Consider the following 19,198-nt stretch of genomic DNA (forward strand, 5'->3'; position numbering starts at 1 on the left):
TTACTCAGCTATCAGAAAGAACGAGTTCTCAACATTTGCTGCAACATGGACGGCACTGGAGGAGATAATGCTAAGTGAAATAAGTCAAGCAGAGAAAGACAATTATATGATTTCTCTCATCTATGGAACATAAGAACTAGGAAGATCAGTAGGGGAAGAAAGGGATAAAGAAAGGGGGGTAATCAGAAGGGGGAATGAAACATGAGAGACTATGGACTATGAAAAACAAACTGAGGGCGTCAGAGGGGAGGGGGTTTGGGGGAATGGGATAGACTGGTGATGGGTAGTAAGGAGGGCACGTATTGCATGGTGCACTGGGTGTTATACGCAACTAATGAATCATCGAANCAACTAATGAATCATCGAAATTTACATCAGAAACCAGGGATGTACTGTATGGTGACTAACATAATATAATAAAAAATCATTAAAAAAAAAAAAGAATGGAGCTTTGGTTTCAGGTCTTGCCGTTCAACAATTTGGAGCCACAGGAAGTGGAGCTGATTTGAAGGAAAATAATTCAGAGTAGGGTGTACTGAGTCTGAGGTGTCTGAACAGGGGACGTTTCAGATAAAGATGACCAGTAGGCAACTGGATATAATGGTGTAAGAGCTCAGAAGTGAGGTCAGAGCTACAGAAATAGCCGGAGGAATCAAAGATTAAACAAAAAACACAACTAAAACAGGCCCATTGTTTGAAGTAGGTTCGGGGGAAAAAAAGACAAGAAAAAAATAGTAAAAAATCAGACAATATAAATAACTCGGCTACAAAAAAGCTAACGCCTGAACTAAATGATTAACAAAAACGAAGCTTATGCTGACATTATTTTTATAGAAAACAAAATAAAACAAAGAGCATACCTTAAAATACACATTTAAGACGCTGTGCTCTGAAGTAAACTTGAGGGTCCGCGGGAAACAGCGGCGGGCCAGGGTAGAACACCTGAGGCCACGCCCCTGGCCACGCCCCCCCGCGCGGTGGCCTCCACCGCCTCGTTGAACCAGGCGTCCATCTTGAGAGACGCTGGTCTTCTCCAGTGGGGAATTCACGTTTGCATTTGAGGTTTCGAAGTGTCCGTAAGTAACGTTTCCAGCTCTGTGCTTACACCCTCAAGCATCTCCAGGAGTAGGAAGCTACATAAATATTATCAAGTTGGCAGCCAAACCTGAGGCACTTGTAGCCAGGCAGCTCACTAGGTATGGTGAACCTGGAGCTGCCGTTACCCCTGTGCTCAGGTGAGGAAGCGGAGACCAAAGCGCTTCCCCCTGCGCCTGTCCCGGTCGGTGGGCGACAGGGAAACCAAGCCGGGCAGGCCCAGTGGCTTGGCTGGCGTCCAGGGCTGGCCGGCGGTCGGCTTGTCCGTAAGTCCCTACAGGTGTGAAGGGCTCAGCTCGTTTGTTCCTCCCCTCTCGGCGGTCATAGCCCAAAGCTGCCTGTGTTCCACATGTGAAAATGTTGTTTATTGCCCAGTTTCCGAGTTATTTATGGACGGAGCATAAGTCTTGCTCTAGTTTCTCGATCCTGGCAAACACACCCTGGTGTTTGACTTAAGCACCGGGTGAACGGTGGTGCCCTTTGCTGAGATGCGACAGACTTCAGAAGGAATAGGTTTGGGAGGGGAAGGCAGGGGTTCAGTTTGGGATATACTAATTTTGAAATGTCTGTGAGAAATCCAAGTGGAGATTTCGGCAGGCTGCTGGAGGTTTGGAAGGGAAACAATGTTTATTGATCTTTCCCTAAATATTGAGCTTCAAGGATCTGTAGGTATGTGGGAAATTGTCGTGGTAATGATTCTGGTTAAAATGCTGCCTTTTATTCAGTATTCAAGCAGTTCACCACCCTTCCAGTCACAAAGTTTTTATTCATGGACATACTAATATTTGCAGCTGGTTTCACCAAATTCATGTAGTTTCATCACAGTTTCATCATCAGCCAATTCAGACTTTTTCTCATTTCCATTGTGATTATTTTCCTTTGACCCATGGATTTTTATATAGTGTTAAATTCCCAAATGTGAATTTTTGTAGTTACCTTTTTCTTACTGATTTCTAGCTGAATTGCACTGTAGTCAGAAAATATACTATTAAGATTTCAATTCTTAGAAGTTTATTAAAACCAGTTGTATGGTTCAGTATATGACTTTTGATAAATGTTCCAACTGAAAAGAATGTACATTCTGCAATCATTGAATATAGTGTTCTATAAATGTTAATTAAGATTAGTTTGTTAATCAAGCTGTTAAAATCTGTATCCTTTTTGACTTTTTTGTCTGCTTATTATATCATTGATTGAGAGAAGTATGCTAAATCTTCCACCGTGATTGTGCATTTATCTATTTCTCCTGTAGAAGCCATGTGATTGGGTGCCTATAAATCGAAAAATATTTTTAAAGTCGTTTTGCATCATTATGAAATGTCCTTCTTTGTCTTTTCTAATGCTCTTTGCCTGAAGCAAAAAGCAAGGTTTTTTGATCTTCTGGTAACTAGTGAGGTAGATTGTATCATTTGGCTCCAATTCTCACCCTTCCTTTAGTTACACCTTTTGTGTTCACATTCTTTTTGCCTTGTAAGTTAAAATGCCCTCCTACCATGAGTTGAGGTACTCTGCTTCTGACTTGGACTTGAAGACATCCTTTGAAGTAGACATTTGAGATGGATTTGCATGTTGTGACTTACTCTTTTGGACAACTTCGGCCACCATGAGAATATACTCAGCTCAACCTGGTTGAGCCATACATGGAGCAGAGCCAGGTCACCCCAGTCATACTAGCTGAGGCCAGTGTAGATCAGCAGAGTATGAGCAGTAAATGCTTATGTTACATATGACTAAGGTTTCATCTTTGATTGGTACATGGCATTGCCCTGGTAATGGGACACTAATTTTTCCGTTCTTTTACCTTCTGTAACAACAAACCAAATTTTTGTAAAGAGCATATTGTTGGGCTTTGTTATTTTAATCCACTTAGACAATTTTTAATGTTTTTTTAAACATGGAGCATTTACTGTTTATATTTAAAGGAATTACTAGTATATTTAAGTTTAAATTTGATTTACTACTTTCTATTTGTTCTCCTGTTCTGTGTTCCTTTTTCACTTTTTCTTGCTCTTTGATTGAATAATATTTATGATTTCATTTTATTTTCTTTGTTGGCTTATTATATACATACACCTTTTTCCAGAGGTTACTTTGTGCTGTACAGTATACATCTTTAACTTATCAGAGTCTGCTTTCAAGTTATACCGCTTCATATATCATGTGAGAACTGAATAACACTGCACTTTCATTTTCCTGCTCCTGGCCTTCGAACTAATGTTGTCATACATTTTATTTTTATAATTGTTATAAGCTGCAATATTCATTGTTATTATTTTTGCTTCAGTCAGTTATCTTCTGAAGTAATTTTATAAATAAATATTATTTTATATCCACCCATATATTTAATATTTCTGGTGCACCTCATTTCTTTATATAAATGTGCATCTCCACCTGGTACCTTTTTCTTTCATACTGAATGATCTTGACATTTCTTGTAATGTAAGTCAGCTGGTGATTAATTCTTCTAGTTTTGAATATCTGAAAAGATCTTTATTTCACTTCCATTAAAAAATTTTTTTTTAAAGATTTTATTTATTGAGGCACCTGGGTGGCTCATTCGGTTAGGCATCTGCTTAATCTGCCCCACTTGTGCGCGCTCTGCAGAGAGAAAGTGAGAGAAAACACGAGTGGGGGGAGGGGCGGAGAGGGAGAAGCAGACCCCTGTTGAGCAAGGAGACCTACAGGAGACTCAATCCCCAGACTCTGGATCATGACCTGAGCCGAAGGCAGACGCTTAACCGACTGAGCCAGCCAGGTAACCCTTCTTTAAGACTGTTTATGGTGAGTGCTGAATTCTAGCTTAACATGTTTTGTTCAGTTCTTTAAGTTTAAAGATGTTGCTCCACTGTCTTTTGGCTTATATTGTTTTCAACAAATTTTTTTTGTTGGAAAAATGTCAAGAAGTCATCTTTGTTCCTCTACATGTAATAGACCTTTCCTCTCTGGCTGGTGGTGAGATTTTCTCTTTACTAGTGTTTTTAAGCATCTTGATTATGATGTGTCTTGTAGTTTGCTGTATGTGCCTTTTCCTCTTGGGGTTTGTTGTGCTTCTTGGGTCTGTAGGTTTATAGTTTTCATCATATTTGGAAACATTTGGCCATTAATTCTTCAAATACTGTGTTTATCCCTTTCTCTCTCTCCCTCTCTCTCTCTTCCCCTCCCCCTCCCCCTCTTTTAGGGACTCCAGGCATGTTTGTATTAGACTGCTTATAGTTGTTCTGCAGCTCACAGTTGACTCTTCATTTAAAAAAAACAATTCTCAAATCCTCTAATCCTTTCTTTGGTAGTGTCTAATCTGCTATTAATCCTTGCAGTGTATTTTTCATCTCAGACATTATGTCTTTCATCTCTAAAAGTTCAGTTTACATCTTTTAATAATACCTTCCATGTCTCTGCTTAACATGCTTATTTTCCTCTACTGTCTTCAACATATTGCATACAGTTGTAAAAATGTTTGGTGTCCTTCCTTACTAATTCTATCATCTGAGACATTTCTGAGTTGTTGATTGATAGTTTTTTCCTTCATACTGGTGAATTTTCTTACTTTTTTATGTTCCTGGTAATTTTTGATTGGATACTAGGCATTGAGAATTTTGTTTTGTTTGCTGCTTCTTGTATTTTTTTTTTCCTTTTTATTCTGATCTTTGTTTGGAACAGAGCCAAGTTATTTGGAAACATTTTAAGTTTTTTGAAGCTCGTTTTTAAGCTTTGTTTGGCCAGGCCATAGTCCTTAGGCCTAATTTTTTTCCACTATTGAGGCAATACCCTTCTGAGTATGCTTCCTGGTGCCTCATGTATTATAAAGTTTTTCTGCTCTGGAGGGAACAGAAATTATTCCCAGCCTTTTGTGAGCTCTAAAGATTGTCTAACCACCTTGTTTTGTGAGATTCTTCTTCTAGCATCAGGTAATTTCTTCACAAGCATATACTGATTAGTATTCAATTGGAGACTGGGGAAGACACAGAGGGAGATACTTTTCCTTCCCCAAACTTCCATTTCTGTCTGCTCAGTTCAGGGATACTGCCAGGATTCACCTACATTCTCACTCCCAGGGCTTCATCCTGGAAGCTGTATCCAGACAGCATTTACAAAACTCACTTCCTTTTTTTCTTCTCTCTCAGGGATTGATATCCTTCGCTGCCTATTGTCCACTGTAGGAAAACTTTTCTTTCATATTTTCCCCAATTTTTTAGTCACTTAAGCTGGAAAGATTACTCCAGTCCTTGTTACTCCCATTTTTTGCCAGAAGTGTACATTCAGACTGTGTACTCTGAACTACAACACTGCCTTTCACAGAAAAAGAGTGGAGCACAACAGAAAGTTTTGAGGAGCAGAGACTGTTGTCTGGGATCAGGCCCTTTAAGACTTCTTGTTTATTTTAAGTACTTTGGGTTTTTGCTTGTTGGTTTTTTTGGGGGGTGGGTTTGGAGGGGTTTCCCCTAATTCCACATATTCTCTGAAAGTGTCATATCACAGTAGGGTGAAAAAATTCAGTAGTGACAGCTAGACATAGCTCAGTATCTTTCTTTCCTTCTTTCCTCCATCCCTCCACCTTCCTCCCTCCCTCCCTCCTTCTTTCCTCCCCTCCCCTCCCCTCCCCTCTCCTCTCCTCCTCCTCTCCTCTCCTCTCCACTCCTCTCCAAAAAACCCCTGTCAGTGAAATGTCATGTTCAACTTCTGTAAGTGTCCTTAAAGTAAGGGGGGGGCATCCTTCTTTGTTCTTCTTCCTTTCTCCTAGTTGGAATTTAGAATGATAGTTGTAGCTCAAGCAGCCATTTTGGACCCTGAGAAGGAAGCCCTGTGTTGCAGTGGAACAGCAAGATGGAAGATGTCTGGGATCTTAATGACATTGTGAAGCCACATACCACATAATTTTTGAAATATTTTTGTTGGAAAATTTGTTTTTAATAATGTTTTTAAGAAAAAACAAACTTTCAACCATTGCTATTTTGAAAATTCCATCATTTAAATTGAGGCTAACACTAACTAATTCCAAATGGGAAAAGAACAAAAGGGATGGGGCAGGCAACTATATATCTAAGTCACTTATTATTCAATTGATTATATTTTTCACATACCTCACCCATGCCTCATAGTTCTCCAGCTATTTCAAGAGCATGTTACAGTTGAAAAAAACATTTGTATATATTATCTGATTAGATACTCTCAGCATTTGTTAGTTGTCTAGGGCAGAGATTATGGTCCCACTTTAGAGATAAGAAAACTAAACCTCAAATGGTAACTGACTGCAGTAAATACTAAACAAAGTGGGAAGGGTAGGGTGAAGCTCTACTCCACTCCACAGAATCCAGTGCATTATCTTAGATTATAAACTTTTAAAATCTGTCTTTTTTTGATGGAATTTTCTGTAGAACAGTGAGGTAGGAAACATTTAAAGGAGCTATTAGATCCTAATTGTTTTATTTGTCATTTCAGCAAGAGGGCGAACCATGCTTAAGGCTAACAGGATTGAGCCTGGGAGCCAGAGAAGTCATCTGAAAAAGCATAATCCATGGATGCTGTGCAGCTGCAACCGACAATGCTATATCACCCTCATTACTGGTTGCTATACCTGCGAGTGGCAAGTCAAGCAGGAGAAAAAGCCTAGACCTGGACCCTGCTGCTGCTCTTGGGTACAGAGAGATGGGAAGAAGTTGGACCATACTTTCTCTGATGTGGGGAACGTGGGCTGGTCCCTGCCCCTGTGAGGACTTATTAGAGTCTCTAGGACTGGGCACGGTAGGGCTCTAGTGCTTCGATGAAAAGCCTGCTGCAGTCCTGGAGCCAAATCTAACCTTACGGAAACACTTTCTTGTTTTCTCCATCTGCTTTCACTTTTATTACTTCTCTTTTTTTTCTACCTCTTTTATGTCATTCGTTTACTCATTGATTTACTTTTCCTTTTATTCATTTAGTGAGTCTTAAAAAAGTGAAGTTTAGGTATAGTTAGTTGTTTTTGACTAGGAAATACAGGAATGCCTAAATCTTTAATTCTCTCTTCATCTTGAGTTTCCCAAAGGAGCTATATTTATGAGAAAAATAGCAGCAAGTGTGAAATGAGGTATTCCTTTATTATTGGTCAGGCTAATGCCTGATATTCACTAATGAAAAACTTCAGTAAGGCTGAGTGGTGGCATGTGGCCTAGCCTTATTGAGGGCCTCTTACTTTAAACTCTCAGTCATATGTTGGGATCCTCTGGTGGGTTATTTGATATAAGAGACCAAATAACCCTCTGGTGGTTTATTTGATATAAGAGACCACTGAAGTGATAAGAGGAGGGCCTTATCCTGTACCTTCATGTACTTGTAAACACAGTCCAACCAGGGTCTGAGATTCTGACCAGTCGGATTACTAGTTTCTTATGCCTAAGATGGAGAACACAAGGAAAGGGGTAGAAATGGGAGGCTTGCCTAGATTAGGAGAAGTGTTCCTCTGTCTCCTGTACCTTACCTTCCTAGGTATTCTACTAACTTATGGCTTATAAGGACTAGTTTATATACTAGTGACTGGGAATAACAGAAATGCCTTAGGTATGGTTCCTGCTCTCAAGCAATTCATAGTCTACTGGTAGAAGAGACAAGCACAATGCAGTCTCAAAATACTGAGAGTTTTTGTGTGTGTATATGTATATGCATACATGCCTCCACGTGCCAAGGGAAGGGCTGAAAACAACTTCGTATAGAAGGCAAAAGTTTATTAAAAATTGGCTAGGTAGGTTTAGGGGATGGCAGAAGAAATCGTATTAGAGGAGCCAAAGAGCATTGGTATAAGGTTTGTCTTAGGTGGAACAGAGGATACAAATGGAGAAATGATGGGAAATGAAGCCAGAGAGGGAGATGGGACTGATATTGTTTGATTTTACAAATTTGACCACTGCCATGGAGGGGATAAAGAGTCCCTAAAGATTTTAAGCTGATGTTGCCTGATCTATGTTTTGAAATGATTATTTGATCATGTGGAGGATGCACTAGAAGGTAAGGATGCACTGGAAGGTAGAAAACGGGGAGGGAGATGTCTTTGCCTTCAAAGAGAGAGTGATAGCAGTATTTAAGGTAAGAGATGTTGGTGGACTGGATTAGAGTAGTGATGGTTAAGGTGAAGAGTGAATTGATTCAACAGATACTTATTAGGGATGAGGCCGTAAGTTACATGAGAGTTACTATGTAGTAACAGAAGGAAAAGGGAGGCTTTGTGGGCAGGGTGACATTTGAGGCAGTGTGGTGTTATGGAAAAATCCCTGGACTAGAGCTGGGGAGAATGTTTGGGTACTATTTCCCATTCTGCCCTTGGGCTTGCTATGTGAGATCTCTGAGCGTCCCTATAGCTAGGGAATTCAACTAGATAATTCCTAAGGTTCCTAGATAATTCTCAAGGCCCCATTTCTGCTCAGGGGAGGGAGTATAGCATATAGCGTAAGAACTAAGATCTTGTGTTTTGGGAAAAGACTGCCTGGATTCAATTTATGGCTTTACCACTATTTCCAAATTGGAGCTTTACCACTATGTTACCTTGGAGAAGTTATTTAACATCTATCTGGTGCTTTAGATTTCTCATTAGAATAATGGTGATGGTAATAATAGTACCCGCCAATAGGATTTGTTGTGAGGATGGAAGAAGTAATATGTGGAAAACACTTAGAATTGGCCTTGGCACAAAATTAGCCCTCAATAAATGTTAGCTATTTTATTACTCTTCTTGGAATCACTGACTTGTGGAAGTGATCTTTCACATACAGAAATATTAGTACAAGGGGTTGCAGGTAGAGGGAACGAGGGGGTCAGAAGTCAAGGGATAGAGAAGCACAGTGGTGTGTTCAGGAAAACCAATTTTCCGATGTTGAATTAGGGACATGTAAAGCAATGGTAAATAGTAGGGTTGGAAAGGAATATTTTGATCAAATTATGTAGCATCTTTGTGTCAAGCTAAAGTATTTGAACTTTCTTTTGTAAACAGTGGGGAGCCTTTGAAAATGATTAAGAGTGGCAACATGAAAATCAAAATAAGGAAATGGATTTATTCAACAAAAGCAAGTTAGTGGAACACTTACTATGTGCCACAGTGAATAAGACAACTAAGGCCTCAGTCCCCCTATGGTTTACAATCTAGTGGGACAAGTTAGTTAATAGCCAATAAATAAAGAAATATTATTTCAGACAGTGATAAGAGCTTTGAAGATAATAAATAGGAAAATTCTGTTAGAACCTGGGATGGGAGAGTGGTTGGAGAAGACCTCTTTGAAAAAGTGTCATGTAAACTCTCTCCTAAATAGAGAGGTAGAGTCAGCCATGTGTACATCTGGGGGTAAAAGTATTCCAGGCAGAGGACCCAGAGAGTACAAAGGTTTTGAGGTGGAAACAAATTAGGTTATATTCTAGAAACAGAAAGAAGGCCAATGTGGCTGGAGTTCAGAACTGGAGTCTGTGGAATGGGATGAGGTTGGGATGGACAAGGTTGATCATGGAGGACCTTATTACCATGGCAGGCAGTCTGATGGTATGTTGGTACAATAGGAAGCTCTGGCAGGGTTTTGAGCAGGGTAATGATATTATCTGATACAAGTTTTTAGAAGTCCACTTAAGATTTAGATTTAGTAGAGTATGAGATCTGAGTCAGAGATCATGTGCTCTTCATCCTCCTACACTCAGAAAGTGCATTTTGATAGCTGCAATGTGTCTCATCTTTTTGGAATAGTTCCTACATTTCCCATTTTATTTCTTTATTTTTGCTTTTCACAATAATACCATAATTTAGACAGGGCAGGGATTTTTCTGTCCATTGCTAACCGTTCAAATGCAATGTCCCAAAGAGGCAGAATTCTTGTTCAGGTGATACAGAAGGTAGCAACCCAAACCTAACGTTCCCAGGAAGGATTTGGCAACCTGTGGCATGACTGGTTTATGATGTGACTTTCAGTGAAGGGGGTTGCCCCCTAGGCTCTTTGAACACCTCCTCTGTAAAGATATCCTCCATCCTGGCTTTAGGCTCAAAGATCTGGACAGTGTCCCTGCTACTTCTTGGCTGTGTGAACTTGAGTCAATTACTTTACCTCTCTGAGCTTTAGTTCTTTTGCAAAGTAAGGTTAACAATACCGAGCTTATATGGGCATATTGAAAAATAAATCAAATGAAAGTCGTTTGTGAAATTTCTAGCATTGTACTGGCACAAGATAGCTACTCAAAAAAAAAGCTTTATTCCCTAACCTGTCCCCTATCCCCCAAATTTGGGTAGGGCAGTGATTGAATGCACCAGCGATTGATGATTGAATGAATGACTCAGTGAGTCAGCAAACAAACAGCTGGTAGATGGAGAGGTGGATGAGCGCAGCAGAGGGTTGCTAAGACCCCGCTGCATTGAAGGAACTGTTTTGGATATTGGCAGGATGGAGGTATGTAACCGAAGTTCCTTTTCCTCAGAGAAGAAACTGTCTCACCAAATACAAACAGGTAAACGTGTAATTGCAGTGAAGTGTAATAAACGTTATAAATAGGCTTATACAAGATTCCATAGGGGTAAAGAGACTATAGTGGTCGCTCCAGCCTCTGGAGGATAATGCGTGGCATTGCAACTCTGTAGAACTGTGACAAGTATATACAGATATTGCTGAGGTGATGTGGATACATGGAACTAATTTATACTTCTTTCTTTCTCTTCCCAGAGAGAGAAATTATTTTATCCATTTCTGATTATTTCATTTTTCTTGTCTGTGGTTTTGCTGTTCGTGTGGATAGAAACTTCAAATGAATACTTTGGCTTTGACTGGTGAGTTTCACATTTTGTATTTTCATTTATATAGGGGTTCTTTGGTTTGCAGGCCACCTGAATTGTACCTCAGGCTGAAAATATCTGGTGGCGTAAGGTCACAAAATTGGTCTTTCCACAGGGGGTAGGTGAGAGGCCTGACTCTGGGCTGGAGGAAGGATGCTGGGCACCCTCACCTATGGTGCTTACCTTCCATATTTAGACGGAATCTGGCTCAGTGGGAAGCTATGCAAATGACTTCCTGAAACCACGTTCCTCAGTCTTTTTGTCTGGGCTACTGATGCCTGCATTAGTTGGTCTTCATGTTCTCTGTCCACGAGCCCTTCTCTGCCTCACCTCTGGCCTCTTGCCTCTTGCCTCTTCCTTCTGTCCCCAGGGAGCTTCCTAGGACTCTGAACACAGAAATGGGTGTCCTTCTCGGCATCCTTTCGTGGCCATACTCATCATCCTGGACTGCTCCCAGCAATTCCGGTTTCTCTGCCCTGATGGTTGCAAATCCTACCCATTATTTGGTATTTGGGGGAGAGTAGGGTATGTTTGGATATGAAGCTTTAAAAAAAAAAGGAATATGGTTAAGTTTTACTGTTATAGAAGTAAAATGTGTTTTGGTTTGGTTTGGTTTGGTTTATTTTAAGGGGCGGGGAAGGGAGAGGGAAAGAGAGAATCATAAGCAAACTCCACACACAGAGTGTGGAGCCAGACATGGGACTCGGTCTCGTGACCCTGAGATTATGTCCTGAGCCAAAATCAAGAGTTGGACATTTAACTGACTGAGCCACCCAGGCACCCCTGTTTGTTATTTTAAATATAAAAACTTGGAAAATACAAAAATCTGTTTAGTCTTATTCTTGAGTGACGATCACTTGTTGGTATATTTCCCAGCCTTTTTTCCTATGCTTGTTTTTATATTATTGCACTCAAATCATACATATATATATAATTTTGTTTTTCCTTTTCACTTAAAATAATTACAAACATTTTGACTAATTATTAAAAACTGAATATCATTTAAAATGGTTTCAAAATATTTCATGACATGAAGATGCTGTAATAAACTTAACCACTTTTTATTGTTATGCATTATGTTTCCAATTTTTTTGCTTTTATGAAATAAGAATGCTGAGAAAGCTTTGTATTCTGACTTAGGTCTTAGAATAGATTCCCGCAATTAGTGTTCTTGAGTCAAGGAGAATAAATATTTGTAATATTCATTATGCCTGTTGCTGAAGTACTTTCTCAAAAGATTGTAGCGATTTTCGTTCATGACAGAAGTATATGAGAGTTTCTTTTTCTTTTTCTTTTTTAGAGAGAGAGAGAGAGAGCATGTGCATATGTTTGCCTGAGTGTGAGGAGGAGGGTCAGAGGGAGAGGGAAGGAGAGAGAATCGTAAGCAGGCTGCACACCCAGCGTGGAGCCGAGTTGGGGCTCGATCTTACCACCCTGAGATCATGACCTGAGCTGAGACCAAGAGTTGGATGCTCAATCAACTGAGCCACCCAGGGGGCCTCAGAGTTTCTGTTTTAACCTTATCATTGACAGCATTAACCATTCTTATTTTGAATAATTTTTATTAATTTTCTGGATAGAATTTGTTTTGTTAAATGTTAATTTAATCATTAAGTGTTAAAACTTGTTTAACTAATTCATTTTCTTTTTAGTTTTCTTCTTTGCCCGTTGTGGGATTTTTAGTGAGTTTTCTCATCAGTTTGTATGCAGTTTTTATGGATCATTTCTAAGTTATTACAAAGCACTCAAAAAACAAAAATTTCATTTCTTATATTTAGAAAATTTCCCCCATTTAAAAAAAACTTTTTATTGAGATATAATTGACATTCAACATTGTATTAGTTTCATGATTTGATACTGTATATATTGCAAAATGATCACCATAATAAATTTAGTTAACATCCATCACCACTCATTGTTATAAATTCTTTTTGTGTGTGTGATGGCAACTTTTAAGATCTACTTTCGTAGCAACTTCAAATATATAATGTAATATGTTAATTACAATCAGTATGCTTTACATTACATCCCAGGACTGACTGACTTTATAACTGGAAGTTTATTACCTTTTTTTCCACCTTCACCCATTGTACTCACCCTTCACTCCCTGCTCCTGGAAACCACCAATCTGTTTTCTCTATCTGTGAGTTTAGTTAGTTTTTCTTTTTTTGAAGATTTCCTCTAAGTGAGAACATACGGTATTTGTCTTTCTCTGTCTGACTTACTCACTTAGCATAATGCCCTCAAGGCCCATCCATGTTGTCACATATGGCAGGATTTCCTCTTTTATGGCTAAATAATATTCCTTTGTATATAATTATATACATCACATATCTTTTATCCATTCATCCAGTAGTAGACACTTAGGTTGTTTCCATGTCTCGACTGTCGTAAATAATGCTGCAGAGAATATGGGAGTTATATATCTTTTCAAGTTAGTGTTTTCATTTCCTTTGGATAAATACTCAGACATGGAATTACTGGATTGTATGATAGTTCTGTTCGTAATTTTTCAAGGAAGCTTCATACCGTTTTCCACAATGGCTCTGCCGGTTTATATTCCCATTAATAGTACACAAGGTTCCCCTTTCTCTACATCCTCACCAACACTTTTTAAAAAGATCTTATTCATTTATTTGAGAGACCGAGAGAGAGAGTGAGCATTAGCAGGGGGAGGGGCATAGGGAGAAGCAGGTTCCCCTCTGAGCAGGGAGTCTAGAACAGGGCTTGATCCCAGGATGCTGGGATCATGACCTGAGCTGAAGGCAGACGCTTAACTGACTGAGCCACCCAGGCATTCCAAGACTTTGTTTTTAAATTTAGGTTTAATTGACATACAACATTATATTAGGTTTAGGTGTACAACATAATTGTTTTTATGTTTGTATATATTGCAAAATAATCATCATGTAAGTCTAGTTAACATCCGTCACCATATATAGTTGTAAATGCTTTTTTCTTATGATGAGAACTTTTAAGATTTATTCTCTTAGCAACTTTCAAATATACAATACAGTGTTATTAATTATAGTACCATGCACTACATTACATCCCCATGACTTGTTTCTTTTATAACTGGAAGTTTGTACCTTTTGACTCCCTTTACCCATTTTGCCTACCTACCACCCCCTGCCTCTGGCAACCACCAATCTGTTCTTTATATATCTGAGCTTGATTTTTGTTTTGTTTTTTAACATTCTACATATAAGTGAGATTATATGGTATCTGTCTTTCTTTGACTTATTTCACTTAGCATAATACTTTCAGGGTCCATCCATGTTGTTGCACATAGCAAGATTTCATTCTTTTTTATGGCTGAATAATATTCCATGGTGTATATATACCACATTTTTGTTTATTAATCCTTTCAGAGACACTTAGGTTGTTTCTATATCTTGGCTATTATGAATAATGCTGCACTGAAGAAGGGGTTGCATATATCTTCTTGAGTTAGTGTTTTTTTTTAAAGATTTTATTTATTTATTTGACAGAGAGAGACAGCAAGAGAGGGAACACAAGCAAGGGGAGAGTGAGAGGGAGAAACAGGCTCCCCACCGAGCAGGGAGCCCGATTCAGGGTTCGATCCCAGGATGCCGGGATCATGACCTGAGCCGAAGGCAAGTGCTTAACGGCTGAGCCACCCAGGCGCCCCTTGAGTTAGTGTTTTTATTTTCTTTGGCTAAATACCCCAAAATGGAATTGGTAGGTCACATGGTAATTCCATTTTTAATTTTTCGAGGAACCTCCATACTGTTTTTCAGAGTGGCTGGACCAGTTTACATTCCCACCAACAGTGCACAAAGGTTCCCTTTTCTCCACATCCTCACCAACATTTTTTATTTCTTGGCTTTTCATGGTAGCCATTCTAACAGGTGACAGGTTATATCTCATTGTGGTTTTGATTTGCATTTGCCTGATGATTAGTGACATTGACCACCTTTTCATGTACCTGTGGGCCTGAATGTCATCTTTGGAAAAATTTCTGCTCAGATCCTCTGCCCATTTTTTAACTGGATTGCTTATTTGCTGTTGAATTGTAGGGGTTCTTTATGTGTTTTGGTATTAATCAGATACATGATTTGCAAATGTTTTCTTTCTTTTGGTATTTTGCCTTTTCATTTTCTTGGTGGTTTCCTTTGCAGAAGCTTTTTATTTTGATGTTGTCCCACTTATTTATTTTTAAAATCTTTTAGGCCTCTTTTCACTATGCTTTATTTTTATTTTATTTTACTAATTTATTTTTTCAAAGTGACTTATTTTTGAATTCTCATGCATTAATTTTATCTTCCTGTCTTCTGCATTCCTCCTCCCTACCTGTTCTCTCTCCCATGAGTACCAGTGGGATATTATATTTTAGTTTGATTTTCTTGGGCTTTCTCTATTTAAAAAAATTATTAGGAAATGATTATAGATTCACAGGAAATTGAAAAATGTACAGGGAGGTCCCATGCACTCTTTACCCAACTTCATGCAATATTAACATCTTATAAAACTATTGCATAATATTAAAACCAAAAAACTGACATTGGCAAAACCCGTGGCGCTTATTCAGATTTCACTGGATTGACTTTTAAAATAGTCAGTTATTACATTTGATAAGCATCAGTTATGATCATAGTAAAGGTTGAAATTCACCTCGTGTGTGTATTTTGGCACGGGTCAGTGTATGCATTTGTCTCTGTGTGTGTGTGTGTGTGTGTGTGTGTGTGTGTGAAAGAAAGAGAGAGAACAAACTCTGGCTCTACCCATTTCATAAGACTGTTTTCTATTTATTTATTTATTTATTTATTTATTAACATATAATGTATTATTTTTTTCAGGGGTACAGGTCTGTGATTCATCAGTCTTACACAACACCCAGCGCTCACCAAAGCACATACCCTTCCCAGTGTCCATCACCCAGCCTCTGCATTCCCCAACCCCCTCCCCTCCAGCAACCCTAAGTTTGTTTCCTATGATTAAGAGTCTCTTACGGTTTGTCTCCCTCTCTGGTTTCATCTTGTTTCGTTTTTTCCTCTCTTCCCCTATGATCCTCTGCCTTGTTTCTTAAATTCTGCATATCAGTGAGATCATATGATAATTGTCTTTCTCTGATTGACTTACTTTGCTTAGCATAATACCCTCTAGTTTCATCCATGTCATTGCAAATGACAAGATTTCATTTTTCTGTTGGCTGCGTAATATTCCATTGTGTATATATACCACATCTTATTTATCCATTCATCAGTCAGTAGACATCTGGGCTCTTTCCATAGTTTGGCTATTGTGGACATTGCTGCTATACACATTGGGGTGCAGGTGCCCCTTCGGATCGCCACTTTTGTATCTTTGGGGTAAATACCCAGTAGTGCCATTGCTGGGTCATAGGGTAGCTGTATTTTCAACTTTTTGAGGAACCTCCATACTGTCTTCCAGAGTGGCTGTACCAGCTTGCATTCCCATCAGCAGTGTAGGATGGTTCCCCTTTCTCCGTATCCTTACCAACATCCCTCATTTCCTGATTTGTTAATTTTAGCCATTCTGACTGGTGTGGATTGGTATCTCATTGTGGTTTTGATTTGTATTTCCCTGATGCTGAGCGATGTTGAGCACTTTTTCATGTGTCTGTTGGCCATTGGATGTCTTCTTTGCAGAAATGTCTGTTCATGTCTTCTGCCCATATATTGATTGGGTTATTTGTTCTTTGGGTGTTGAGTTTGATGAGTTCTTTATAGATTTTGATGAGTTCTTTATAGATTTTGGATAGATATAGATTTTGGATACCCTTTATCTGACATGTCATTTGCAAATATCTTCTCCCATTCTGCCGGTTGTCTTTTGGTTTTGTTGACTGTTTCCTTTGCTGTGCAAAAGCTTTTTATCTTGATGAAGTCCTGATAATTCATTTTTGCTTTTGTTTTCCTTGCCTTTGGAGACATGCCTAGCAAGAAGTTGCTGCGGCCGAGGTGGAAGAGGTTGCTGCCTGTGTTCTCCTTAAGAAGTTTGGTGGATTCCTGTCTCACATTTAGATCTTTCTTCCATTTTGAGTCTATTTTTGTGTATGGTGTAAGGAAATAGTCCAGTTTCATTCTTCTGCATGTGGCTGTCCAATTTCCCCAACACCATTTGTTAAAAAGAGACTGTCTTTTTTCCATTGGATGTTCTTTCCTGCCTTGTAAAAGATTAGTTGACCATAGAGTTGAGGGTCTGTTTCTGGGTTCTCTGTTCTGTTCTGTTGATCTATGTGTCTGTTTTTGGGCCAGTACCATACTGTCTTGATGATTACAGCTTTGTAATAGAGTTTAAAGTCTGGAATTGTGATGCCACAAGCTTTGGCTTTCTTTTACAACATTCCTGCGGCTATTCAGGGTCTTTTCTGGTTCCATACAAATTTTAGGATTATTTATTCCAGTTCTGTGAAAAAAGTTGATGGTATTTTGATAGTGATTGCATTGAATGTATAGATTGCTCTAGGTAGCATAGGCATTTTAACGATATTTGTTCTTCCAAACCATGAGCATGGAACGTTTTCCCATTTCTTTGTGTCTTCCTCAATTTCATGAGTGTTTTGAAGTTTTCTGAGTACAGATTCTGCGACTCTCTGGTTAGATTTATTCCTAGGTATCTTACGGTTTTGGATGCAATTATAAATGGGATTGGCTCCTTAATTTCTCTTTCTTCTGTTTCATTCTGTTTCTTCTGTTGTAGTCTTCTGTTGTATATACCAATTCCTGTATGAGTTCTAGCAATTTTGGGGTGGAGTCTTTTGTTGTCTGATTGCTGAGGCTAGGACTTCTAGTACTATGTTGAACAGCAGTGGTTACAGTGGACATCCCTGCCATGTTCCTGACCTTAGGGGAAAAGCTCTCAGTTTTTCCCCATTGAGAATGATATTTACTGTGGGTTTTTCATAGATGGCTTTTATGATATTGAGGTATGTACCCTCTCTCCCTACACTGGAGAGTTTAAATCAGGAAAAGATGCTGTACTTTGTCAAATGATTTTTCTGCATCTATTGAGAGGATCATATGGTTCTTGTCCTTTCTTTTATTTATTAGATTTAACTTTTTTGGTGGAGTCTTTAGGACTCTTTGGAGAGAGGATTGGTGTATTTTTGGCCGTATGAGAGATAATTGCATCGTGTTAGAAAATAAGGGGAATTAGTAGAGGTGTGTATGGATACCAAGTTGACCTTGAGTGGACTGTGATAGTGTACTTTCTGGGCCAGCTAAACTAAAACTATATTTCTGAGAATTCCATTCCCAATATAGGATTGGGTCAGGATTAGTCACAGGAGAAATTTGCATAAAATTTGAATGTGGGATGTGAATCAGTAGCCACTGTTTTATACTCTGAAGGTCCACGATGTGCCCAGACGTTATGGCAGCCTTCATGCAATGTCAGTATCTGGTAGTTCACTTAGTTGGCATGGGGTGGCACCTCTGCCCACATACTCCCTGACCTTGCCAGATCTTTTTTAGTTTGTCCATGTCCTAGGCCACAGTAAGAAAAATCACCAGCTTTTTCTACAAGTCACCCTTATCAACAAGGTTGGAGGCAGTGTATTATAACTGTTAAACTAACATTTGTTACGTGGAGCACAGGGTACTGGATGATGAGTCAAGGCAACAAGAGTGGTGAGTGGTGGTTCAGCAACAGACCACAAGAGAAATCAAAAGAGAAGTTTATTACTTGTAAGTACTGGAGGAAGTACATGGCACACTTCAAGGGGACACACAGAAGGTCAAGGCCTTTCTGTTAGTTTAACACTTAAATTTCAGTCAGAATGAGAGGCATGACCTGTGACACATACCTTTTTTAGGGTCCTTGGGTGGAATGTTTTGGGGTTCCTGGGCTAGGGCCAAATTGGTCAGTTCAAGCCAAAAGAGCAGGAATTTGGTAAGTGCCATGAGAGTCTTATCTAAGGGACATATAAGGCATACAGGCGCTAGGAAGCAGAGGAAACTTGATCCTAGGGCCTGTTGGGAGAGATCTGTCAGGAACTTACATTTGCTTGTGACTTTGTGGGATGCTATAGAGGGCATGTGCTTCCCTGAGGGAGCTAGTGTCTGTTTAAGGTCCTTGCAGGTCACTTGGCCAAACAAAATGGATGTTGAGGCAGCAATACCATGGACTAGCTTAACTAAATTCTTGACACAGTGATAGACACATGTTCCATTGTCTGTGTATGTTCTCACAGGTTCTAGTCTGTCCTCATGTGTTTCACTTTGTCTTTGTGGGTTCCAGTTGCTCGTTATGGGTTTTAGTTCTCTCATATGTAATGTTCAGTTTTCCTTCCCCCTGCTGTCCTGACTTCTAGCAACTTTAGGCCAAATATCAGAACAGATGTAACAGCCT

At 39.2% G+C, this 19,198-nt stretch overlaps 1 protein-coding gene across 1 annotated transcript in view; it reads left to right on the forward strand.

Moving 5' to 3' along the window:
• The first annotated feature begins 10,475 nt into the window (after positions 1–10,475).
• GDPD4 (glycerophosphodiester phosphodiesterase domain containing 4) overlaps positions 10,476–19,198 on the forward strand; it is a 95,718-nt gene continuing 86,995 nt past the window's right edge. Inside the window, exons 1-2 of the mRNA XM_019809757.2 lie at positions 10,476–10,539; positions 10,825–10,855. Of these exons, the coding sequence (XP_019665316.2) occupies positions 10,476–10,539; positions 10,825–10,855 (95 nt within the window). The remainder of the gene's footprint in view (positions 10,540–10,824; positions 10,856–19,198) is intronic.

The sequence above is a fragment of the Ailuropoda melanoleuca genome, chromosome 8, assembly GCF_002007445.2.
Source record: "Ailuropoda melanoleuca isolate Jingjing chromosome 8, ASM200744v2, whole genome shotgun sequence".
Lineage (NCBI taxonomy): Eukaryota > Metazoa > Chordata > Mammalia > Carnivora > Ursidae > Ailuropoda > Ailuropoda melanoleuca.